General features: G+C 44.9%; 2 protein-coding genes across 3 annotated transcripts; one reads left to right on the top strand and one right to left on the bottom strand.

Moving 5' to 3' along the window:
• Positions 1-365: 365 nt before the first annotated feature.
• BAG2 (BAG cochaperone 2) lies at positions 366-8112 on the top strand. Its single transcript, XM_085217847.1, has 3 exons — positions 366-771; positions 6516-6625; positions 7228-8112. Exons 1-3 carry the CDS (start codon positions 611-613, stop codon positions 7626-7628), a joined length of 672 nt encoding a protein of 223 aa, XP_085073973.1. The 5' UTR covers positions 366-610; the 3' UTR covers positions 7629-8112.
• A 2299-nt stretch (positions 8113-10411) lies between these two features.
• Positions 10412-25015, bottom strand: RAB23 (RAB23, member RAS oncogene family). Of its 2 annotated transcripts, none has more exons than XM_003204430.5 (7): positions 24857-25015; positions 23575-23776; positions 22830-22915; positions 18099-18255; positions 16501-16583; positions 15763-15855; positions 10412-14885 (listed from the first exon to the last, which is right to left on the bottom strand). In XM_003204430.5, exons 2-7 carry the CDS (start codon positions 23727-23729, stop codon positions 14746-14748), a joined length of 714 nt encoding a protein of 237 aa, XP_003204478.1. In that variant the 5' UTR covers positions 23730-23776; positions 24857-25015; the 3' UTR covers positions 10412-14745. The 2 variants fall into 2 exon arrangements, with proteins under 2 accessions (XP_003204478.1, XP_010706144.1); XM_010707842.4 differs by lacking the exon at positions 24857-25015 and adding an exon at positions 24482-24593.
• Positions 25016-25701: the final 686 nt, after the last annotated feature.

Genomic DNA, 25701 nt, shown 5'->3' with positions numbered 1-25701 from the left:
GAGGCAGTGGCACAGCCGCCCAGAGAGCTGTGGTGCTCCATCTCTGGAGGCACTCAGGGCCAGGCTGGGTAGGCTGGGCAGCTGAGCTGGTGGGAGGCAGCCCTGCCCACAGCAGGGGGGTGGCACTGGGTGGGCTTTGAGATCCCAAACCAGTCCATGATTCTACAACGGCCATCGTCTAAAGCGTAGACACTAAAAGCCTTCCTTCCGTTTCCTCAGCTCCGGTTTCAGCAAGAGAGCAAGAACCACGCCGCTGCCGACACGGTGCGGCTGTCAGGGCGGCTGCGGGGCGCTGAGGCTGTGCCGGGCGGGCACCGTGCGGGGGACGCGCTGCGGGTGCTCGGCGGCCTGCCGCGGGAGGCCGGCGCAGCGACCCCGGGCGTCAGCGCGGGCGGGACGCGGGCGGCCTTTCCCCGGGACGCGGAGCCGTACCGCGGTGCCCGGCGGGCCGCGCCGCGAGGCGGGGCGCGGAGGCGGGGTGCCGCGGGGGCAGGCGGCGGGCGGGCTCCTTCTTTGGCCATGAGCGGGACGCCGGCATTCGGCCGCCGCCGCCGCCACCTGCGGGACGCGGGGAGGGAGCGGCCGCCGCCGCCGGCAGCGGGCGAGCGCTATGGCCCAGGCTAAGATTAGCGCCAAGGCGAGCGAGGGCGCGCCACAGCAGCAGCAGCAGCAGCCGTCCGCCGGGCAGCTCCGAGGCCGATTCTACCGCTCCACCTCCATGGCGGACCGCTCTAGCCGCCTGCTCGAGAACCTGGACCAGCTGGAGCTCAGGTGGGGTCGGGGCGGCGGGGGTCGCGGGTCCGGGAGGGAGGGAAGGAGGGGACGGCCGGGCCCGGCGGGATGCCCCGCTGCCGGGAGGGACTGTCCGCCGCCCAGGGGCGTGCGCACGGGTGCGTGGAAAGAGGCGTTTTTCTGAGAGAAACGGATTTTCCCGGCCCGACGGGTTTAACGCCAGGCCGCTGCTCTGTGGGAAGGTGCTGGAAGCTCGGAGGTAAAGAAGTGCGGTAAAGCTCGTGTCTCGCTCAGGCCGGGCACCGAGCACGGCGAGCTTCCGCGCTTCCAAACCCTCCGTGTGCGCGCCGAGCTGCCCGCACTGACGTCTGCCTCTCCGAAACCTTCAGCTGTGATACAAACGGCGCTGCACTCTGTGGCACGGTTGTCTTTTTAAGTAGCTCCGGATACAATCTGTGTTTCACCACTGCCCGGGTGAGGTGGGCACGGCGGATCGCCCAGCAGTCCCACACAGCCCGCGTTGCATTGATCGGCTCTCAGAGCCACTCGGGATGCTTCCAGGTCTTTCTGTAATTACAGAGCCCCATGAGAGCTGGGTTTTTCCCTTTCTGCCTGCGTCGCTTTGCATTATTCAGGAGGCAGCTCCGCGGAGCAGCCTGTTATCCTTTCACCGATTAAATCTCCTCGCAGCTCTTCTCAGGCTTCTCTGGATTTGACTAAACAAAGTCACTGCCTGCAAACAAGTCTCACTGCTGGCATCCAGATGGAGTGCACCAGTGTGTAATTACAAAATGCCGTGCTCGATAAGCAGGACAGTATGCAAAAGTGGGTTTTAAATGTGCTGAGCAACTCTGACACAAAGCAGACAGCTTGGTTAGCCAGAAATGAAGGCCAAAATGAAGCCCTCCTGCTTGCCGTGGGCCTTTCAGAGAGGCATATTTCTAAGCGATGGCAGAATAGAGGCAAGGTGCTCTGATTAAAGAAGTCAGCGAAATTTTGATTTTTCTGTGAGTAGTGAAGGCGCCTCACTTTAAAGCCATTTGAATGTCAGGAGGAAGATTGCTCGGGCTGCAGATGGTGTGGCTGAGCTGCAGCCCTGCGGGATGTGACTTGCGAATGTCACCAGTGGGAACTGCCATAGCACACCACGGGGTTGTTGAGAGGCTGCACGAAGGACTTGGCCATGAGGTGAGCTAAGGCTGGCTGGGCCTCAGCAGCCCGCATCCCTTTGGGAAGAGCTGTTCCAAGCTGCCCTCCTCTCCCTGCCTCTCCCAGGGCTGTGATGGGCTGCCTTGGGCTGGTACCCGCCAGCACACTGCCATAGGGGTGCACGGCTCCTTGGGGCCTTGCAGTTTCTGCCAGTATTTGAGGCACCTCCCGGAGCTGCTGCTGAGTGGTGCCCAGATTTGGGCTCCTGCTGCAGCAGAGGGGCACTGCCGGCGTTGGTGAAGGCTCAGGACGTGCCGCTGCCCCAGCTTACTGTGCAGTGCCAAGGGATCTCACAGCTGCTGGAAGCGGCTCTCTGTTTATGAGTTACTGTGTTCTGATGGCAACGTTAAGTGGACGTGTAGTTCCAGGTCTAACGATGCACAGGCACAAACACAGACATCTGCTTTTGTTTTCTTTCTTTCCCTTTGTAACTTCTTGTACCTTTTGTTCTCTTCTCTGCCGGATTAGCCCTTTCCCCACTGCTCATTTTCACAAACCGCAGCCCAGCAGGAGCAGCTGAGGACAGCGGGCTGAAGGGTCCCACTTGGCCTTGGCACTTTGGCTGAGCTCTGTTTCAGGAAAAAAGCCGAGGCCTCGCTGAGTGTTCCTGATTCCTTTTGGAAATGCACCTCCACCTCCAGCAAGCAAGCTGCAGTGCGCTATTTCTGCAAGCCCATGGTTAATGCGTTATTGCAGCTGTCCCAGGAAAGCGGATATCACGTTTCTGCTCGCGGAACAAAGCGCGGGTTGGTCCACCTGTTCCTCCGGGGAATGCTCTGCTCATGTCCATGGCATGCAGGGAAGAACGGCATGGCACATCTCATCGCTCTCAGACCAAGGGAAGTCAGAAGTGAAGAATGGTTCTTTTAGTCTCAGATGATCCATGAAATATTGAGCTAATGCTCAAAGCAACAGATAAACTCCAGTAAGAATGCGTTTGGATATTCTCACCCAGCGGAAAGAAGCCCCTACTGCTGCACTCACCACAGTAGTGCACAGACCTGACGGCCTTCTACAAGGAGAGGAGGCTGCCGGGAGCAGGGTCTGCCTTAGGCACTGTGCCCTCACTGCCAGGAGAGCAGGCTGGGTAGGGGCAGTGCAGGAGCCCACAGAAATGGCCGCTGGCGTGACTGGGTGTGTAATCCTGTCTGTCAATCCGATACTCCCTTGTGACCTTTTCTGGCCCCTTTCTCTGTGGGCAGAGACTATATATTGCCAGTTCAGATTGTATTGACATATGGTGATATATTTTCTTTCTCTCTCTCTCTCTTTTTTTTTTTTTTTAAGAAAGCCATTCACTGAACTATCTGGTGGTAGAAACTCAAACCATCACCTTGGCAAAGCCTGCCCAGCATCTCCTCAGCACATATCCTTGTCTGTCTTTCTGCCTACATGGGCCAGTACAGTGCTGTTTTTTTCCTTCCTCCCAGGCTGCTGGTTCCTCAAGCAGTACTACCCTGCTTGGGCTCCAGCTCCCCATAGCTACAGCTATGCCTTTCTCAGTCCTTTTCTCCTCTGAGTCCTCTGAGTGCATTTCTCAGACTCATGGTTCAACTCCAGAAGCCAGCCCTGCATGTTTCAGAGTGAATGCTCACAGGTTCTCGTGGCCTGCTCCTATGGTGCTGCTGGCTGGTTATAAGGGGAGCCTATAAATAGGAGGGGAGTCAACTCCTTGAAAGGGTAGATAACAGCAGGACAAGGGGAAATGGTTTTAAGTTGAGGGAGGGAAGATTTAGGTTGGATGTCAGGGGGAAGTTCTTTACAGAGAGAGTGGTGAGGTGCTGGAACAGGCTGCCCAGAGAGGTTGTGGATGCCCCGTCCCTGGAGGTGTTCAAGGCCAGGTTGGATGGAGCCCTGGGCACCTGGTCTAGTATTAAATGGGGAGGTTGGTGGCCCTGCATGTGGCAGGGGGGTTGTAGCTTCATGATCCTTGAGGTCCCTTCCAACCCAGGCCATTCTGTGATTTCCTCAGCAGTAGTGCTGGGAGCCAGGTGGGGATCAAAGTACTGGGCCCTGCAGATCTGTCAAAGCTGAGGTTGTTTTGTAGGGTTCTCCAGGCCTGGCGTGCTGCTAGCAATTGGTCAAACTGGGCATTTTTGGACATGGGAGAGGGGAAGCGTGAGATGCTGCCCTCCTGTCCCTTCCTCTGGGATGTGCTCGGTTCCAGAGCAGGTGTTTGTGGGGCTGCTATTTGTGGATGCAAACACACTAAAACATGAAAATCCCAGGGGCACTCTGCAGAGTGCTTAGAATAATTCCAAGGAAGTCGTTATTGCAAATAAATCAGTTCTCAAGATTTGGTTATAAACTTATGTCAATCAAAGGTGTGATTGGTAATTTTTTTTGTACACAATCATTGTCTTTGACAATCTGGCTTTGTAGGCCGTGAACTGGTATCTTGATCTTGGAAGCAGCAATATTTTAGGCACTCTCTTTGGAAATAACCCTGGCCAGACCGTGTGCTGCTCGTAGGGCCCAGCAGAGCTGGTAGGAGCCACGGGACAGCCCGCTCAATGAGGGCAGACCTTTGCTTTTTAAGTCAGGACAGTGCGAGACCTGATTTGATGTAAAAATGCTATTAAAAGTGAAGTTCTGCACTTGTAATTTTAAGCTTCCTGGGGACCAAAATGGACTTTCCAAGCTGTGACAGTGCTTTTTTTTTTTAAAGGCACGGTGAGGCATGTATGAAATTATAGCTAGACTTCCTAAATTATAAAGCGCTGACATCTGAAGTATGAAGTGACTCCACCTGCCTTATTACTCTTACTAACCCATCCAAAATAACAATTAAGAATATTTGCCCTTGGCAAGAATTTGCATTGCATTAACTTTTCCCATTCCTCGTCACACTAACATGAAAGGGAGGGCCTGAAGCGTGTGCTTTCACTGGGTAACTCAGCTTAAAGATTTTGTAAAACAGAGCCATTCCATGAGCTCAGTGTGTGTGAGGTGTGAGAACTGAAGCCCGTGAGTTCCTGGCCCCACCTGCCTCCTCCCTCTTCTCATCACCGCCTTTCCCACGACCCCTGCTGCCTGCCAGCCTGTGGGGAAGGAGCACCGGCTCATCCCGTCCAGCAGAAGAAGCCATCGATGACCATCGCCATCCTGGGGCCGTGCTCAGCTGTGGTGCTGAGAGGGGCACAGCTCACTGGTGCCCAGCAATCGAGTTAGCCACGCTGGGAGGAAAGAGAAGAGCTTGTCAAGCAAATGGCCAGCGAAGAGCACTTTAAAGCAAGGAAGAGGAATGAACTGGATTACCAGTGCTTTGGTTTGCTTCTGCTTTCTGGCCAGACTTAACAGATGTGTCAGGCTGGGTGCATTCCCTGGCTGTTTGCAGCATCGAGGTCTCTGAGCTGTGTTGAAAGCAGCCCAAGCCGTTGGCCAGGCTTGTGTGATGTTTTGCTTGGACCTGGGGTCTCTGCAAGCACCCAGCCTTGTTCTGCAGGAGCAGTCAGGAAGGTGCCTGCTCTGGCCCTGGTTTCCTAGGCAGCTGTTCTCCTTGTGCTGCTCCGGGTGACATCGCTCTGAGCAAAAGCCCTCTCCTAAAAGCCGTGGCACCAAACAAGCCATGGGTTATGGATGGAGACCCAAGTTTCTTGTGTGGTATTGTCATATGCTGGAGATCAGACTGCTGCACTGTGCATGGTGAAGAGTGGCAATGCCACAGCACACAGCTGGACAGCTCTCTGGCTGAACAGCCCATGGCACAGGGTGCTCTGTGTCCATCCCCTTGGCAGCACTGTGCCACTTGTCAGTTTCAGCACGGTGAGTCGTGCAGGGAAAGGGTCTGATTTCAGGATGGCTCAACTGCGTTCTTTCCTGCAAACCCAGAAATAGGAGCTGACCAGAACAGAGCTTCATCCTCTATGAGTCACAGAGCCTCCTGCCAGTTTGCTGCATCTCTTATGGAGAGAAACAAACCACAGTGACGTGAATGTAGGTGCTTGGCAGGACAGCCCCATAAAGGCAACAAAACATGCTCACCTTGCCTGTCTCTCCTGTTCCTCTCTTCCTGTGGTTCCTCACAAAGGAGCCATAGGGTTCCAAAGCCGTGCTTGGGTTTCACAGCCCGTGGGGCTTGGAGGTGGGTGGTCATGTTCCTTCCCTGGAAGATCTATGGGAGCAGAGCCCAGGACGCAGCCACCAGCGGGCACCTCCAGGGGCAGAGGGGCCTCACTCTCAGCTGAGAGCTGATGGCAATCCGCAGTTTGGTGTGGGGCCAGGATGTGGGGATGAGTGTAGCTGGGCTGAGTACTCGGACTGACTGTGCAATAGGGTGCAACAGTGCTATTGGTAAAACAAATTATTTAAGATTGTAATTGCTGGTTGTTTTCTATTTACTCGTTTGTTCACTTTTTAAATGATGTTGTGTCTTGAAAAATGAAGTTCTTTTATAGGAGGAGGTCATGGAGTCAGAGAGCCTGGACCACAGATATTTGCGAGCTGACTGCACTTCCAGTGGGGTTTTTTTGTTGATTTTTTTTTTTTTTTTTTAATTGAAAGATCTTGGCAGTTGTATGGGGGAAAATCTGTTCTATTATTGAAAGAACTTTGTTTGGTTTAACTACGCGCAGGGTAGAGGCTTTCCGTGACGCAGCATCTGCTATGGAACAAGAAAAAGAAACCCTGCTAGAAATGATCCACAACATACAGAACAGCCAGGACATGAGGCACATCAGCGAAGGTGAGAAGCTGCTTTGCCATCCCCTCCTGACTGCCCTAAAAACAGAACAGCAAGGGGAGCTGCTCCAGTGCTAAAGGCACCATACTGGAGCTGGCTGAGTATACCAGAGGGCCTTCCCTCACTCTGAGGTCCCCTTTTCCTTTTTGTTAATGGCCCCTAACTGCATCTGATAGGCAAAATAACTCTTCCAGCTGTGGCCTTTCATGGTGCTGTATATTTATACTCTTCCTCACAGTGGCATTGAGGGTTCATCCCTCATGTGCCTGCTTTCATAATGATTAATGCTTCCTGATATGATGCTTTGCTTTAATGTGACAGAGCAAGCACTGTATCAGCAGTGGAAGAACATTGCTTATACCTTTCGTAAAGTTTACAGCCTAATTTCACATCAAAAGACACCAGCCCCTGTGACATGGGTGGGACTCAGGCAGATAGATTTAAAAACTCTGGCCCCTGGAAATCTCACTGATTGTCACTTCTTAAAAAAAAGAAACAACAGACAGCCATGTTGGAAAATGGTAGCACTTTGCTTGTCTCAGTGATGTCATTGGCACGGGAAGATGTTAGCCAATAACGTAGGATACCTTCTGCTTTTGCTTTAGGTGAGAGAGAAGAACTTAACCTGACCGCCAACCGCCTGATGGGCCGAACCCTCACTGTGGAGGTTTCAGTCGAAACCATCCGGAACGCCCAGCAGCAGGAGTCCCTCCTGCACGCCACCAAGATGATCGATGAAATTGTCAACAAGCTCCTGGATGATTTGGAAGACGCCAAAATCCGCTTACTGTCACTTTATGGTGCGTGCACGTCTGACGTGCCGGCGGGACCCATCGATCAGAAATTTCAGTCCGTTGTCATTGGATGTGCTATTGAGGATCAGAAGAAGATCAAAAGAAGGCTAGAGACTCTGCTCCGAAACCTGGAGAATTCTGAGAAGTCCATCACGTTGCTGGAGCATCAGAAATCCTCTCTGCGGCAGTCTTGCAACACCAAACAGGATTAAAGTGCCTCGTAGCTACTTCTGGCAAACCACAGAGTGATCAAGTCTCCGTAAAAGCACACAGAAGCTAAGGAAGATCCCTGTTTACAAGTACACGCGCATATACACATACACATGCTCCACGGTATCTTGGATTGCAAGGTGCAGGCATTCTATGGGTTTCGGTAGCATTGGCATTTTATTTCAGCAATAAGGAATGCTATCATGAGTTCTTCTGTAGAGTTGATACTGCTCTGTTGCAAGTTGTAATGTGCTTCTGCTGAACTGTCAGAATCAATCAAAATCTTACCTGTCCTTCATTCTCCTCCTTTTTTAAAAAAAAAAAACAACTACAGTTGTTTTGTCATATACTGAGTTACCAACTTTTCTCTGCTCTATACATAGTGTGTGAAATAGACTTTTGGGGAAAAAAAAGACAAATCATGGCAATAAACAACAGCAACAACAAATCAATAAACTGTATATTGTATTTTCATAAACAACACAATGTCTTACTCATTACGGCACTGTTCATCGTACTTAGAAGAGAACAACAACTCCTGTGTGTGTCCGAGGAGGCTCAGAGTCCCCACTGAGCAGCCTGTCATTCTGCTGTTAGTTCACTGAAGGGCAGCATTCTGGCAGGGGGGCTGCACTGCTCAGCCCTGACCTGATCTCCAATTGAAGCCCAGCTGTTGGTGCCGTGGGAGGGAAGAGCAGTGTGGGCAGCTGCAGCGCCCTGGGTGTGAGGAAACCTCCACACCTGAAGAAATACCCTCACAGTGCCCAGCCAAGCTGGGAACTCACCTCAGGTCCCTGTGCACAGCCACCGAGCTCTGTGCCTCCAACCTGTGCTGTATGCATGGTGTGGGGACACCTACCCTGTCCTTTTGGAGCTTCCAGCACTGCAAGGGCATCGCTGCTGCCGCTCTTGGGCAGAAAGTGGCATTGAGGTGGGGACCTCCAAATGTCTTCAGCTATGAGACTGTGCCTACTTCCCAAAAATAATTATACCAATATACATGAAAGGTTCTCAGAAATTGCAACGTGGAATACTTAATGTTGAAAATAGCATAGTGGTATTTGGCATATTTTTTCAATTTATATATATATATATATTTATGGCCATTATAGGGTATTCAGGAAAGCAGGTTTTTTTTCTCCTCTCCTACTGAAACCCTCTTCCCTGCATCAATTGCTACAAGTGTTTTTATAGTGCTCACTCACTGGTAAAACTGGCTAGCAAAGCCAAGCAACTCAAAACAAAGCGACTCAAGGACAAAATGAAGTCATCATCACCTCAGCGCCTGAGGTGATAGTGTAGACTCAACTTATTTTGGCTTAAGATATTCGTTATTTTTTAAAATCATTTCTGATTTGCCTTCCACTTTCCCAAACCCTGTGTCATCTGTGCCACAGGAGGTCAGGAACACATCCACTATTGCTATAAGCAGACACGCCTCATCCATTACAGATCCCATGGTATGGAACAATCCAGGTTTAAAGCTGGCAGTACTGTCTGAAGTATCTCTTAGACAGCTGTAAGCCATGGCAAAAAACATCTGCTGTGCGTTCTGCTCCTTTCATACTGGCTCTCCAACATACATCCCTTTTAAAGTAACTTAAAGCAGCCAAACGTAGCTGGCGACACAAGTGATAGAAACCAAGAAGAAAATGTATTAAAGTTGTTATTTTTTAAGGACTATCTGTTGTCAAAATGAAAGCAGTAAATGAGGCTCAGCAGGCATAAGACAACTGGGTGTAAGAAAGGCAGTGAAGCTGCCCTTTCTTTCCTGAGCACTCAAACGAGGCTGTGCTCTACCTTCCAGCATATGTCAGTCCTCAAAACAAGACTGAAAGCATCCGGCTGATGCTGGTGGTTACCTTGGGCCTGGTAGTAGAAGCTGCCCCAAGCAGCCACCTGGCTTCCAAAGCTGAGCACAGTGCTGTTGCACAGCACGCAAAAGCCCCACCTCAACATTGTGACAGCTTCGGTCTTCATGAGGCCTTCGCTTAACAGCAGGTGAGCACTCACCTCTGACCTCAAAACGCTCAGCACAAACAGGTGAGTTTTCTCACATTTCTGCTTCCCTAAAACTGCTAAACACACTAACACTGCTAAGTAATTCTTATTGGGGTGTTACGCAAGTAAATGGTTTCTGTGTGCTAAATTCCACGCAAGAGGAAGCAGCACTGTATTACTTTCCAGATTCCTGAGATACTTGGGAAAGAGGCAGACACAGATGCCACAAGTTTCTACTTTACTTTAGATGAAATTAAGCATGAAAAGCAATGCATTGGTTACCCTCTGCGCTCAGAAAATGCATCAGACCTATTAATAGGTTGCTAATTTAAGCCCTGTCATGATGTTAGCCAGATCAATTATGAAAACTAAAAAGTCCTCAGGGAGCAGAACAGAATCCATATTTTCTGTTCTGTGTGAATAAAAACAAGAGGTGGGAGCTCAGCAAATGTGTCTCGATTAGCTGGGGATGCCCACACTGTTCTGAGGAGGTGGGTGGGTGCCTGTGCCGTGTGCTCCCCTGGGTCCCAGCTGCTGGCAGTGTACAAAACAGACACGGGCACAGGTTTCTGGGCAGACACTGGTTGCACAACTGAGGGGTTACGACAATTTCTTGCTATTTAATACACTGACACTTTAATATGACCACGAAAACAGCGATGTGTAATCAGACCAAGCAGTACTCAGAGAAACATTTAAGTCACCCGATACAACAACCAGTGTCACTTACAGGAGCAGCAGAACTAACCTGTAGGAATTTTACAGGAACAGCATACACAGAATATTCATTTTTAAACATTTATTTTACCACTTGAGAATTTACTGTAAGATAGGTTGAGTTTTTTTCTAAAAATATAATACATTTACTTGAGTTTGTGAAGGTGATAAACACAGTTATGTACATATCTGCTTTAGCCATTTAGATCACGTGAACTTGCCAATAAGATTCAGTCATGTATTAGTAGCAGTGTGTCCTTATCTTTGCAACGAGAACAGCATTTCTCCTGGTCCAGATCTTTGGGTTTGTTTGTTTGTTTGTTTGAGCAACTTCAGGTGGTCGCTGAGCCGTCCTTGCGCCAGGAGAGGAAAAACCACTCACTCCACAAATTATTGATCAGTGTCACCCTCCTACCAGAAACCTGAGAGCAAGCTTAGCACAAGGGCTCACCTGGTCGGGAGGTGGCTCAGATGGACCTTGTCTTCAGCACGGAACTGAGAGTTTCTCATGTTTTACCACAGCACTTTTCATCTTGGTACTTCCTGCATTTCTTCTGCCATGAGTTTGGTTACCTTTTAGGATGCTCCATTTAACAGTGAGAAGTACTTTCTTCAGTCAGATACTACTTGAGCTTAAAAAAAAGGATACGTGCAATGGTCACTTCCTACCACAGGTATGGTGGTGGTGATGAAGTCGAGCTTCTTGGACCACTCTTGCTCTCTGTTTTGCATTCAGTTTGATTTCAGGAACTACAGCCTTAGCCAGAGGCTTGTGATTAGATTTAGGGACTTAAGTACCAAGCAGCAGGTTTGTTCATTTGATACATGACTGAATTCCTGCAAGAGGATCCGGCAGTGCAAGTAATTAATTCTGTTACTCATTAACTGGTAGCTATTAGCTCATTCACTGGTATTGTGCATGTACCCAGGCATAACCTCAAAGCCATACAGTGTGTTCAGCCACTCAATTCCCTTTAGAATAATGTACATCTACAGAAGTGATTCAAAGAAAAACATCAGATGTGCCCAACATTGAAAAAAATAAAGAGACTGATTTTACCAAAGTATAATAAAATTAATCAGGAAATTAGACTGACAGTAATTTAGTCATTTTTAATCACAAAGGGTAAAGGTCACCTTAAGTAATGCTGAAAATAAGAAAACTCCAGAATTATCTGAAGTGGAATATTTCTTTCTAAGTCAACCACACACACAAGCCCAAAAATCTTAATGTGCCCAATCTTACAACTCTCAGATTTGTTATTTCCAGCTGGAAATGCCTCCCTGGCACTGCTACTGTGCACCCAACGATGCTTCACTCAGCAGAACACCATTCACTGAATGGATATCATGTGGGAGCAGCAGATGCTTTAGTGTCGGGCCCTTTAGTGAATGCTTACTTCACTGAAGTTTTCTACTCACATTAGCTTTATCAACTAAAAGCAAAGAATTTTGTCGAGAGCTCAATAAGATATCCAACGAGCTGCTTAAGAGATGTCAATGGATATAACAGGAGTGCAATTAGCTCAGGCTCTAAGAATAAAACTTTGACTTGTGATAGGCACGTGTGCACAGAGCACAGAACGCTGACCTACCGCAGGTGTCACAGAGGACCATATTCTCTTCCACCTCGTAGGCACAGAAGGGTGCTTAAAACATGGGGTTTTCGTGAGAACACTGAGTGGAGAAGGGGGCAATGTTTGTAACTAAAATTATTCACACACAACAACATGAATGCCAGAAGTGTCAGCACGTCTCCTCATCCAGAAGTCAAACGGCTCTCCCACTGAGCAGTGACATGGATACATATGGACACCTGCCATGTGCAAGGCATCTGCTCCACATCTGTACACTAAAACTACAGGGATAAAAAGTACACTTGGAAGCAGTGCATATGCAGAGTAATCCCCAGAAAAAATGCTGATTTGGACAGTTTCCACCTCAGTCATACTGGAAATTAAGCACTGCAAATCGCAACAAAGAAGGAGCCACTTTAGCTTATGGTGGGAGTGAAATTAAGACTCCCTGTTGCCCAACACCTCAAATATGTATTCCTAGATTAAAGCATGCATATACTAAATTTCAGTGTATCCTATATTTAGCAAGTCTCTCTTCTATGAAAATTTCCATTGAGTTTTCACTCCTTGAAATAGCAGTTTATAGCAAAGGATCTTCAATACAAATGGCTTATGTAACCGTACAATGTCTGATGAATGGTGTGTCATGGTACAAATGGTTGTTATACATAAAGACTCTTCAGTACTCTGTACAAAGTCGAACAAGGCAAGAAAAATGCTTCAGACATTTTGTGAGTTCAACGTGCTTTTTCAGGAAAAACAAATATAACGGTTAAACTACCAAACAGACAACGAAATGTAAAAGTTTTCATATTAAAAGCAGTTGACAAAATTCTTAATGCACACCTTCTGCCCTACATCCTGAAGCTGTAAGACGGCCCCATCGTGTACAATCATAGGTCTTTTTGTTTCCATACCTTAAGTACCTTAAAACATTACGACAAGTAGGACTTGACTCCATTTATACATACTACAGTGATTAAATGCACTTGTTAAAAATAAAGGCATCTATCCAGGAGAGAATACAGGAAACATTCTGGTGAAGAACACATTTTGCTGCAACAGCAAAGGGTACTGAGCACCTACAGGACCGCCTTCTTGCCAGCAACTGGAGATGCTGTGGCAGCTTCCAGAGACACAAAGGTACTCGGTAGAAAGTCTAAGAGAGTAAACATCAAATACAGCGTTCAGAGATCTATAGTGTTTGTGCACAACTTGCCACCCACTTCTTTCCCAGCGGACAGTGGGACAAGAGTACATTGCAGTTCTCATACTCATTGACTTACAAATAAAATAAGTCAAGCTTCCTATACGAATTCACACAGTGAAAGTCCTTCCTCCAAAAATATACAGGATCAGTCAAGTCATTCTCACTCTCATACACTGTTTAAAAAACTATTAAAATTCTGATTTTTTTTCAAGCAGCATATTTTGCATTTGTCACTGGCAGGTTTGATATAGAAATCCTAGAAAGTTAAAATTATATAATACAATACAAAACCATGTAAACAAAATGGGTATTTCTAAAAGGCATGCATGCTCTTGTAGAGGATTAAAAAGTGTTTATTTTTGGTAAATAAGAGATATCTTGCTTAGCATTTTTAAAAGCACCGTAGTGATTTAGGAACCTAAACCCAAATATCTTTAATATAGATTTGGGCTCCTAAATGTCTAAATCAGTTCTATAAAATTACTTACGTACTTTGAAAATTGTTTTGCCATGTCTCCGATCTTGCAGAATTAGATTCTCTGTAAGCAGCAGCAACGTTAAGGAATGTCTCGTTACTGTAAATCAGTTATTAGCTGTGTGTTTTGGATCCTCTGCAACCTGGTTTGCAGGACTACGAGAAGTTTCTCCAAGGAAGATAAGTATTTTGTGACACCTTGCAAGTTCCTTTTTCATGGATGATAGAGGATACAGCAATCACACTTGGACAGGAATATGACTGTTCCATCTGGATATCTATTAGTGTCAAACCCTTATTTGATCAACCTGTTAAGACTGAGGAAAGCCAAACTTACGAAAACATCTGCAATGCAGCATTAGGTAAAAAGAAGGAGCATTTTTGGCACTGTCCATTTTTAAATCTAAGCGTTTAGGCCCAAGTTTAGCAAGTTCAACACACACAGCAGCAGCTGGGAAAGCCTCATCTGAAAGGTAACATTTTAAAAGGAAAAATTCTTGTGAAGATGCTATTTCATCATCGGTAGCTGACCTCCACGTATTGAATACACCTGAACTTAGCAAAAGTATTCATACCCAACATTTACATACATACCTGCACACACGTACATATAACAGGAGTATATTGAAATGACAGATCCACCAGAATCCACGCTAACAGAGAAAGGCATAATATATGATGTCTTCACTTTGCTCTTCTGCTAACTTCTTAGTGTCCTGGCTAACCACTGCTAACATTTCCTTTGAAATTTAGTTATGAAGTTGCTACTTTACCTTGGGCCGTAATGCTATGGTCTGTACCTACGTGTGCATATTATCTTTATGTTAAATGTGCTTCTCAATTCTGCAAAACCTAGTTCATAGCTCTATAAATAATTCCTTCAAAATGGAGAAGTTTGCTTAATAATTGTTAAAAAGTGCACGGGGCAGCCACGGTTCTGCGTTTTGCCACCAGGTGTCTCACTCTACACACCAAAAAACACCGCATCAGCAATTTTAGATAAATCCACCAAGCAAGGATCCCATAGGCACAAGATTTGCTAAAGCACTGGTAAAATACCTCTAAAGCTTTACTCTGCATTCAATTGCACAACTTGATCCAATTCATGGTTACTCTTCTCTTTTCCCTCCAAAAGCAGTCTAAGGTATGCTGCAGTTGCTAAAAAGACTTCTGCTTTTCTTGGTTCTCTGTTTGTTTGGTCTGAGGTTGATGATATCTCCACCGTTAATAGTGTCAGAATTCTGGTTGGGGTGACTCCCAATGGCTGTATTGAAAACACCTATAAAAAGTTGAAGGCAAGAAGAGCATTTGTATTTCTTCCCTCCCTGCACATTAACACCTAAGACGCACCAGTTACTAACTCATAGTTCACCTCAGAGGTATCTACAAAACAAAACAAAAAAACCCAAAACATTTACCTGTTTTTCTGGTCAATTTTGCAACTAAGTTTGAAGTAGAGCCAGGTGGTATGACTAGTCGGGCAGTATTTAAAGGTAGTATACAACACCTGTGTGTATATGTGTAATTCAAAGGGAGCACGTGCACTCATCCAAGTAAATGCATGCTACTAATTGCACGGCAACAAAATTATGCTTAGCTGAGTAATACAGAGAAACACAGCCATTTTAAAGTTAGAAACTGATGAGATAAAGCTATGGAAGAAAGACTGAATAAAAATGAAGTGATATAAAGAAAATAAATGAACGAATTCAGGCTTTGTTGAAGGGCTACAGAAGTTCGGTGTTGTTCTACTCAAGACAAAGTTTACAAAGACCTTTTTATTATGTGCCAGACTCTTTCATAGTGAGTCTCTTACCAAAATAAATGACACCGACACTAATTGCATTAAAGAAATCCAGCAAATACCCCTTCTCAAATCCTCAGACAACGTTTAAAAGAATTTAATAAAAGGACAGTAGCCAAACATTAGCTAGAAACTTCACTCAGCTATTCGGCGATCTTGTAACTGTGCGCTCACAAAGCTATTTTACAAAAGGAAAGGAGATGACAAATTAAGACAGGAAGGTAGTTACCAGACCCCAACCACCATATAACTCCTTAAGGCAACAGATGAGACCACAAACTTTGATGGCATAAAATATTGTCTGTGGAATTTTTTGTGTTTGTGTGCGTGTGATTTCTTACAGCATACATACCAATCTTGTTACTGCTTGTATGTACTAGTTCTGGTTCTTCAGCTGTTTGCTGCTTGAGCCTTTGAAGATATTTATCAGCCAAATACTTAAAAACTGGAATGGTAAAAAAAGGTACATCAGAGTGCACTTAAAAATAATACCTGTGTTAATAATATCACCCTCATATCAACTGTTGCTTGCTGACAAAAGCCCATTTCACAACCAGGTTTAACACAATCTAAGGGTTCTTCCTTGGCAGGCCCATGTACCTGGCCAGGACCCAAACGAGTCAATGTCAACCCAGATTTGAATATATGCATTACATAGGGAGACTTGGGAACTACTAAGGTACCACCAATAGGCAAATCGCTGCAACAGATTCTAATTTTAGTGCACTTCATTTTAATATACCTGAATTATGAAATAACAAATTATTTCTTAACTATTAACAATCAATCATAAATTAATCTGTTCAACAGTCTGTATGCTGTAATAACTGAACTTCTATATATGCACTTTTAAAAGCCCACTGCTCACTGACGGTCAGTAGGGCCAAGAAGCCCAAAAAACGTTGGCACTTCTAAATATTGAAGCTCTGCACTATTCATGAAATAGAAGGGAAAGACGTACACAAAGAAACAGCCATATCACAGTGATATCAAGCAACTGAAGGGATAAGAAGGATTGCCAACAGCATGCAAAAGCAAAAAGAGATACAGTGAAGGACAGGGCAGACACCACCTCTGTCGTGTCTCCTACCTTCGGTTACGTTGAGGTCCTCCTTCACAGACGCTCGGTAGAACCTTAACTTTAGCTTTTTTGCCAGTGCTTCTGCCTCTTCACTGCACAACAGAAAACAACTTCATGAATACTAATTTCTATCATTTGTCATCATAAATATTAATTTCTACCGTTTGTTCTTACAGACAAAACACTTTGTGTCAGAGTGAACGTGGTAACTTAGTAGGCTAAGAAGCTCAGTCAAAAAACAGCTGATTCTTAATTTCTTTGTGGTGTTTTACATGCAGTACTGTAAGGAACGAAAACAATTGCATTGCAGTGTTTATTGACTTTATTCCCAAGGGTCCTAAGGCAGGTGTCAGTGAAATAAAAAAGAAAGAGGCTGCAATTAACAAAGCACTACAACAGAACAATTACTACTGTAAAGTCAAAATAACCAAAAAGTGCTTCTTAATTTTTTTAAGAAAGCAGAAGAGTTATTTGTTTTCTGTAAAGGGAAAGGCAATTTGTGCTAAATTTTAAGGAAAAGGTGAGGAAACATGAGAACTTCACTAAGGGAAATCAAGAAAGATGGGGTTACTGAGGCAGAGGGTGCATTCGGAGAACAAAACGTGTGATGCACCAGAAATACAGGAGGAGTTCAAATGCAATTTTGCTTTTTGTTTGAAAAATCCTCAGTATTCTTTGCAGAAGGAGTAGAAGCTGACTTACGTCATCAGTAAGAGCAAACAGAATAAAGAAAGTCAGCATAGGAAATGACAAAAAGAAGAATTAGTGTACACCTCTCAGGAAGATGGTAGAAATAACAAAAAGTGGAGAATGATGAATCATGCCATGTTTTCCAAAGGATATTATATTGTGGCAAATAAAAGTCAGCATTTGTTAAGCTGATTTTATGGCAGTAATGAAACTGAACATACATACAGAGGCAGAATGAACTGACAGTAAAATCTGTAAGTAAAAATATAACCAAGAAGCATCAGCAACAGTTAGTTTGAGAATATTAACAGATACAGATTTCTACAGTTACAACATTTGATAAAAATGAGCAATAAAAACAAACTGAAGGAAAGCAGAGCAAAGAATATTAAGATACATATTCAAACAGCTTGTTTCAAACCTCTTGACCATTTCAGCAGGCCTTCACTAATCAAACTGCACAGCAGTTCAACAGTAGAAGCAAGCTTTAGCAGGAGAGGAAGTTAATACAGTCTTACGATTTTTGATTAGATAAAAAATAATCGTATCGTGGCACAAGGAAACTCTTAGTGCTTTTGTTCCATTTCTCAGGTTGATATTTCAGAAGAAGGAATGAAGCTAAGAGAAGTTCCTACCTGGGCAAACATCTGCCCAAGAAACTGCACTCCTGCAGGAAAACCAGCACCTGTGCTTCCAAGGCATGTCTGGATGCTGGGCTTTGGTTTGATAATCTACAGATCAGAAGTCTTCATCAGGAGCCCTGCTTGTGGCAGGGGGTTGAAACTAGATGATCATCATGGTCCTTTTCAACCCAGGCCATTCTATGACTCATTCTGTGACCTTCCACAGACTTTTTTAAAGCATTTGTATAGAGGAGCAGTACATTGTTCTTTAAAGGCAGGAGATAAAAATCTTACTTCTTTATACAAGAGTCATCCAGAAGATCAATCTTATTCTGCACAAGAACTGTGGGAATGTCTCCAACTTCAGTCATCACTTTTTCCTTCCAGGTAGGGATTGCTTTGAAGGACTCTCTGTCAGTTGTAGAAAACACAAGAACACAGGCCTGGGCTCCTAAAAGTACACAGACCGATTACAAATGCATAAAAAAATCAACAACCATGAAAACAAAACCATACTGAATGTATGTAAAGTATGAGAGGTTTCTCCACTAAAAGTCCACTTTTGCCACCAGCTTGTGATGAGCCAATGATTAGGAAACTCCTCAGAAGAAAAACACTAAGCTGCCATGTTATTTCCATCATTATGCCCAGACTCAGCTGCCCTTCAAACCATTTCCAACAAGGTGCACGTGTGCAGGGGAAGGAAGAAGAAAGGTTTTGGAAAAGACTGGAAAAAGAGAAAGAGAAATTTGCTTACTGCTCACTTTTTCAGATAGCTTAAGTGGGTGCCAAAACAGCAAATATTATTCATTCTTCAATGTCTGTGAAGTGCAGTTCATGCTATTCTTTATGCTACAGTAATTTGGACTTGGAAAGTCAGAGACTTGAAATAACCCCGACTTGTCTATATTAATGGAAGTTTTCCTACATTCTTTGAACACTCACATGTCTTTAAGACCCTTCTGATTTTGTTTTATACAGAATGAAAACTACCCTCAGAATTCCAAATTAAGCTCTACCAGCAAACAGCAGCAATGCAGTCTTTCATAATCCTCTCTCTCTCATTACTTGTATTTTAAAATTCTGCTTGTTTTCCCTAGTGTTCACACCATATTCTAACCTGCTGCACTTCCACTGAAAACCCTGCAAAGTATCTGCAAATTATTTTTCCTTCCAAGGCTGGTTATTTTGTCACTACTGAATTCGCACATCATCTCACCATCAAGATTAATAAAGTCTCTCAAGCTCTTGGAGCTGCTGGAGATGGGAATGTTTGAAGGGCTCTCACCACCTGCAAGCATCTCCTTGCTCAGTTTTAAGACTAAGAAATCCACTGTGAAATTTCCACTCCAGGAACTTTTACTCCAGCTCTCTTTCCACTCATTCCTTCTGAATGCTAAAAAACACAGAAATAACTTGGCAATGAAGTTTAGAGAGAGAAGTCCTAGCACGTTTGTAAGTAAAAAGAGGGTGGCTTACAACATCATATCGCCTTGTTCAATTTATATGTAATGCTTCTACAGTGTAGTGGACAGGGACAGTAAAGATAATAGTCAGCTTGAACATACTGCTTTTTAAAAAGAATCATACAATGGTCTCTAATTAGAAGTCACTTTTGAGGCCTTCCAGACTCTGATATTTGAAGGTTTCTACCAAGAAGTTATTTCAACAAAGTGTCTTTCATAATCAAGAAGTATATTCGAGTGTCAACAATGGCAAATTATATACATGCATGTAATGGTGTACTTCCAAACTTCTGCTGGAGGTTTTGATCACTGGCTTGTAAGAAATGCCAGAATTTACTAATCCAATAATCCTGAAAAATACATATTTAAGAAGAGAATAAAAAAGATAATATGACTTCAGATCTCAGCAAAAGGTGCTGCAGGACAGAGGCCTTACTAGGTCCATTCTTTTCATAGAATCACAGAATAGCCAGGGTTAGAAGGGACCTCAAGGATCACGAAACTCCAACCCCCTGCTGCAGGTAGGGCCACCAACCTCCCCATTTAATACTAGACCAGGCTGCCAGGGCCCCATCCAACCTGGCCTTGAACACCTCCGGGGATGGGGCATCCACAGCCTCTCTGGGCAGCCTGTTCCAGCACCTCACCACTCTCTCTGTAAAGAACTTAAATTTTCACTTTTCATCTTCCAAGAATACTGCTAAATACTCAATATTTTATTGATTTTCTTAAACAAGTTTAAGAAACTATAATATCCATGTAGGAGCTCCAAAAAAAAAAAAAAAAGCCACAAAAAACAGGATTTAGGCATATAAACACCGTTCTATATTTAGTAAAAGGCAGCATTTAAGAGGGTCAATAACATTAGTATCTCACTGACCCACACCAAATGGAATCCTATACTACTTGAGAGATTGCATACAACAACACCAGTAGCAAAGGCACAGGATAACATCAGGCAGAAACAGAACAGCTGAAACCAGCAGGTCTTCTGCAAATATTTTATATTAAAGTTCTTTTGGAAGAAACTGTTTTATAATTCTTTGTCAGGTACTAAGGAAAAAGGATACTGGATTTCTTTGTGTGTGATTACTGCTTTGATAATCCTCAGCTCATTATTTAAGAAGGTTCCAGCTGGCTGGAGTGACTGATCAGATAGCCATACCTAGACTAATTCAGAAAAAAAAATACCACTAGTACCAGCAACTCTACTTGATGCAAGTAGAGCAAAAGCCTGACAGCTGAGGGGCCTCAAAGATCCTCAGCAAACTGTATCATCCTCATAGACTGTGTAACCATATTTTCTCCTTTTATAACAATACACTGACTATATAATAGAAAACATATAAAGAAATTCCTTGCCATGGATAAACACGAGGATGAACACACAAGAATTTATATCTGGAACCTATTCGTTTCGCTCTTCTGTTCTTGCCCTTACTTACAAGCAGCTGCATAGCAGACTAACGAGTAAGATACAGCCCTTCCATCAAAAACCTAATAAGTGTCTGCTCAAGGCAGCAGTGGTAGTGTTTGGAGGAGGAGAATGCAAGCACTAAGAAGTCATCAGTACTACCTTGAAAGATCTGTAGTGTGAACACAACGCATGGTGCTGCTAATGACAGCCACTTGTGTATTTGCTTAGCATATAAATGAAGCACCAACCTGCTGAGAGAATCCATGGTTCACACAGGACACAAAAAAGTATAACTTGTGAGAAGATGCATGAATACAGCACAAAATAGAAAAACATACAAAGCTTCCTTCAACTCTTTCAATTTAGGTTTTTGGGCAGTTTGAGTCCTCGCACGGTATGATCATAGGTATGCAGCAGTGCTGGCTGCACATCATTACCTGGACATGAAAACCACGTGACAGATCTGGTGTCAGCTCTAAATTTATTTCTCTGCTAGGCTGAATGAATTCAGTCCTTGGACAAGGGCTCGGAAACAGACCCTGAAGCATTTATTGTGTTGTCATGGATAAGCACATGATCCCTGAAGAACTGACAATGCACAACATTCCAGGAGAGTATGTAACCCTCACTGTAATGATAGCAGTCAGTGGGACAGAAATCTGAAGGAGATGCAGACCTTGGAGTAACAGCCAACACTTGCTCTATCTCCCTTAGAGGCATCCTCCCCTTATCAGCAATAGAATGCACCAAAATCCTTGTGCTTATAAACTTGATCTTTTGGTTTATAATACTGTGCTTGCAGATCTGTTGCTAAATAGAAATTCCATTCCAGCTTCATAAAATTTCCCTTGACCTTCAAAGTGTAGTGCAGAATAGTCACTGCATCTAACAGCTCTGCAGAGTTAAGATATCCATCACGTAATTTGCAACATGTATCCACAGGATGACTACACTCTGCTCCACAACAGCCTCCTCAGTACAAAAATCTCAAAGGCAGAGTTCTACCTGCACCGTGAGTCATTAGCAAGACATCAAGATCCCCAGGCAGATTATTTCTTAAACCACCAGTTTTGAAGCTAAGGGAGGAGATTGATACTCCATACTTTAGCGTCACTGCCAGTCATTAGGAGAAAAATGCTTTGGCTTGAAACAAGCGATAAAGAAGCTCAAAGATAATCAAGTCCTATCTTCTAAAATTTATACGCTAAACTTGTTAGCTGTAAAATAACAGAATGGTCTATTTTCACAGGAAGATAACAAGAAATAGATGTTTCTTTTACTGAAGAAATGGTAGCCAACAATTACAAGGGACAGCAAGAAATACTACTTTTTTAAAAAGTAGTTGTATGGGGCTGCTGAATCACGGCCTGAACCTTTGATTGATCACCTGAGGCGAGCAATGAGCCAGCCACGGGAGCACAGGTGAAGGCAATTCACCTGTGCTGCAGGAAGGGGTGGAGCCTGGCTCCACCTCTCCTAGACCCATTTAAGAGCTGACTGCCAGTGGGGAAGGATCTCTCTGGAGATCTGCTCCATCAGAGTTCATCTTGTGAGCTCAGGACAGGGTGAGTGACTTTCTCTCATTTCCTCCAATATAAATTATATTAGCCAAGCTCCTGTGTGTGTGTATATATATATATATACGCACCATCTGTATATCCATTGATTAAACAGTAGTTAATCAAAATTACCATGAAATACAAAAAGCTCAGAAAACTGTAGCACTCTAAAACATCAAGGCATAACTATCAGTCGCAACCTGAATTCCCAACCAAAGCTCCAGAACAACTGCCTTCAGTTATTTTAAGGGAGCATATTGGATCAAAAATAGGTCATCACATAAAACAAATTAAGTTCGACTTTGAGTTAGATTGTTTGAAATACTATGTAGGAGCTTCTGTACAGACATTTGTCTTGTTCTGGTCTGTGTTTTTTCAAAGGACAATATCGTATAAAGAGGCATTTCTTCATGGAGAGGATCTTACATGAAGGGGAAATACATTCACAAACTGAAAAAGGTGAGCTAAACATACTTTGCAAACACAATGAATTACTGAAATACTTAATCCAGAAATAAGAAAAAATCTTAAAGACATATTCCAAACCCAACCAACTACCAAACAGCAAACATCGTATTTTCACCTCTGTAGTAGGCCTTAGTTATCGCATCAAATTCCTCTTGACCTGCGGTGTCCCATAACATTAGCCTGACATCTTCATCATTAACTCTGAAATAAATGACATGGTTCTGCTATTAATACAAAGCAACTGGCATAAAAGCACTTCCATCTCTACAGTTAAAAATAATTTAATGTTAATTTAATATAGTAAAAACTTAGTATTGATGATGGTTCAACTCCATACTATACCATAGCAACTACAGTAGGTGTACATCTTTACTATACTATATAACATCTATACTATAACTATATAACTAAATATATTACTGTACTATAGTATTTTCCGTTGTATCAAACATAATCAGGTATTATCTGGTGATGTTAGATGGAGACTAAATCTATAGCATATTTAATTATTTTTCTGTTAGTTAATAAATTTGTGCAAATGTTTTATCATAAGCACTTCCACTTCAAATAACTAAATAGAGAAAATCTCAACAGATGGTAGAGCACACAAGAAACTAGTCAAAAATCTTAGAATAAGAGAGGTTCTAAATTTTAATTTTGATTTACAACTCTAAATCTGTAAGAGAAAATTGAGTTCATGTAATTTTTGACCACAGTTCAAAAGAAAAATTAGCTCCCTTGACTTAGCTTCAGAGACTGCAGGCCTTGTTTCATGTATCCGTCAATCTTACGATTACAAGAGAACAAAGAAATAGAGGGGAATGTAAAAATGCATAGCATGACATCTGTTTGATACATACTGGATTTGTCTTTCCAGGAAATCTACGCCAATAGTTTTCTTGTAGTCTTTTGTAAAGATCCCCTTGCAGTATCGCTGAATCATACTGGACTTCCCAACAGCTCCATTTCCTACCACTACCACCTTGATGGCCACCTCCATGTCCTCCTCTAACATCTCTGCAGCTCAGGTGACACTCTGGCTTATTCACCAATTTATCAATCCTGTAAATAAAATAAATAGCTGCGTTCATAAAAATACTGTGAACAGAAGAAGAAAGATGATTTCACCTTTGGATTCACAAAGATCACAGAGTCACAGAACAGCTTGGGTTTGAAAAGACCTTAGAGACCATCTAGTTTCAAACTTGTGCTGTGGGCAGGGCAGCCCTCCACCAGCTCAGCTACCCAGTGCCCATCCAGCCTGACCCTGAGCACCTCCAGGGATGGGGCACCACAGCTCTCTGGGTAGCCCATGTCACCATCCTCTAAGTAAACAATTTCTTCCTAACATCTAATTCAAATTAAATTAGCTTAAAGCCTTTTCCCCTTGTCCAATCGCTATCAGGCTGTGTAAAAACGCTGGTCCCTCCTGCTTGTAAGCTCCCTTCAAGCACTGTCAGGCTGCACTCAGCCCTCCCCACAGCTCTTCTCCAGCCTCAACCAGCCCAGCTTCCTCAGCCTGACTGCACAGGAGAGCTGCTCCAGCCCTCCCATCGTTTCTGTGGCCTCCTCTGAACCCACTCCAACACCTTTTAAAAACAAGAACCTGCCCTAAAATGCTTCTTTTTAAAAACGTTTAAATCTTCACCCGATTGACGCTGGATGCACGCAGTTCTACACACAAGGCTCCCGCCCCACAACCGCAGGATCTCACCCCACACGCAGGGCTGCCCTGTTCTCCCTCCCGTTCCTTTCGTCCGTGCCCACCTGTACATTAACTAGAGACAGATCCAAACGGCTGAGGTACGCAGGCAAAGGTCACGGTGCAGGCAGGCAGGCACATCGGATCGAGAGAGGCTTATGTAAACCAGCACTTCTCGGTGGGAAGATGAAAACGTGAACACCGTCCCGGCTGCAGCCCGTGAAGTGCTCCCGCCCTAGCGCCTCTCCCGCCGGGTAACGCTTCCGTACCGTACCGTACCGCCGCGTTACCTCCCGCTGCGCTACACATCGCCGTCCGCTCGCTCAGGAAGAGCAGCCACCGCCCACCCAAGGAGCCCGGCTTCCCCGAGGAGCTCACGGGCACCCTCTGCCAGGGTTCGGTCCTGCCCCGCTCTCCCCCGACCCCACTCTCCCTCTCACCGACTCCTGGCGCGGCGGCGGCTCTGCCTCGGAGACGGCGAGGGAAGGAGGGATGGAGGGAGGCGGCGGAGGAAGGGAGGCGAGAGGAAACCGCTCGCTGGGGCCGACCCAACCCGGACGCACATCCCGGCTCCCCCGCCCGGAAACGCCGTCAGGACCGCGGTCCTGTCTGGGAGGTGCCCGCCCGCAGCTCCCGCCCCCGGCTCTGCTCGATGCTGGCAGCCCCCGCAGGACTGGGTGTCGGGGGCCTAGATCCGCACTGCACCGCCTGCCTCTGCCCCATCTCCTGAGGGGTCTGTCAGCATCAGGGCTACCCTCAGGCTCTCCTCTCTCAGGGTAATTATTGCAGGCAGATGGTGTTCGTGTGCATGGTGTTCTGGGTATTGTCTAGAACGCTTTCTATGTGCGTAAGACATTAGGACAGGGGAATGGTTTGGGTAGGAAAGGACCTCAAAGCCCACCCAGTGCCACCCCCCTGCTGTGGGCAGGGCAGTTCCCCCCACCAGCTCAGCTGCCCAGGGCCCACCCAGCCTGGCCCTGAGCACCTCCAGGGATGGGGCACCCACAGCTCTCTGGCTGGCTGTGCCACTGCCTCACTGCCCTTGTAGCACAGAACTTCTTCCTTATATCTAAACATACCCTCCTTCAGAATAAAGCCATTACCCCTTGTCCTATCGCTATATACCCTTGTAAGAAGTCTGTTTTGTGAAGCCATTGAATGTTATAAACTGTTAATGTGCATTGTTTTTCAAAACAAAAGTGTTAAAGGTTTTGTTCTGTATCTAAGGCATACTCCACTTGTGTTTTTCAAGACATGGACAAGAGGCTGTATTTGTGTGCTCTTC

This window comes from Meleagris gallopavo, chromosome 2 (assembly GCF_905368555.1).
Source record: "Meleagris gallopavo chromosome 2, MGAL_WU_HG_1.1, whole genome shotgun sequence".
In the NCBI taxonomy this organism is placed as follows: Eukaryota; Metazoa; Chordata; class Aves; order Galliformes; family Phasianidae; genus Meleagris; species Meleagris gallopavo.
The sequence above is the reverse complement of the archived record's forward strand: the minus strand, read 5'-3'. Positions and strand labels throughout refer to the sequence as shown.

Bases quoted from the DNA above. Each gene is read 5' to 3' on its own strand.
- BAG2 (XM_085217847.1), top strand. From the start codon at position 611: ATGGCCCAGGCTAAGATTAGCGCCAAGGCGAGCGAGGGCGCGCCACAG. The intron at 772-6,515 runs GTGGGGTCGGGG...AACTACGCGCAG, and splicing joins CTGGACCAGCTGGAGCTCAG to GGTAGAGGCTTTCCGTGACG. The intron at 6,626-7,227 runs GTGAGAAGCTGC...CTTTTGCTTTAG, and splicing joins CATGAGGCACATCAGCGAAG to GTGAGAGAGAAGAACTTAAC.
- RAB23 (XM_003204430.5), bottom strand. From the start codon at position 23,729: ATGTTAGAGGAGGACATGGAGGTGGCCATCAAGGTGGTAGTGGTAGGA. The intron at 15,856-16,500 runs GTAGGAGACACG...TTACCATTCCAG, and splicing joins GGACCTCAACGTAACCGAAG to TTTTTAAGTATTTGGCTGAT. The intron at 14,886-15,762 runs GTATGTATGCTG...AACTTTTTATAG, and splicing joins TACAAGCAGTAACAAGATTG to GTGTTTTCAATACAGCCATT.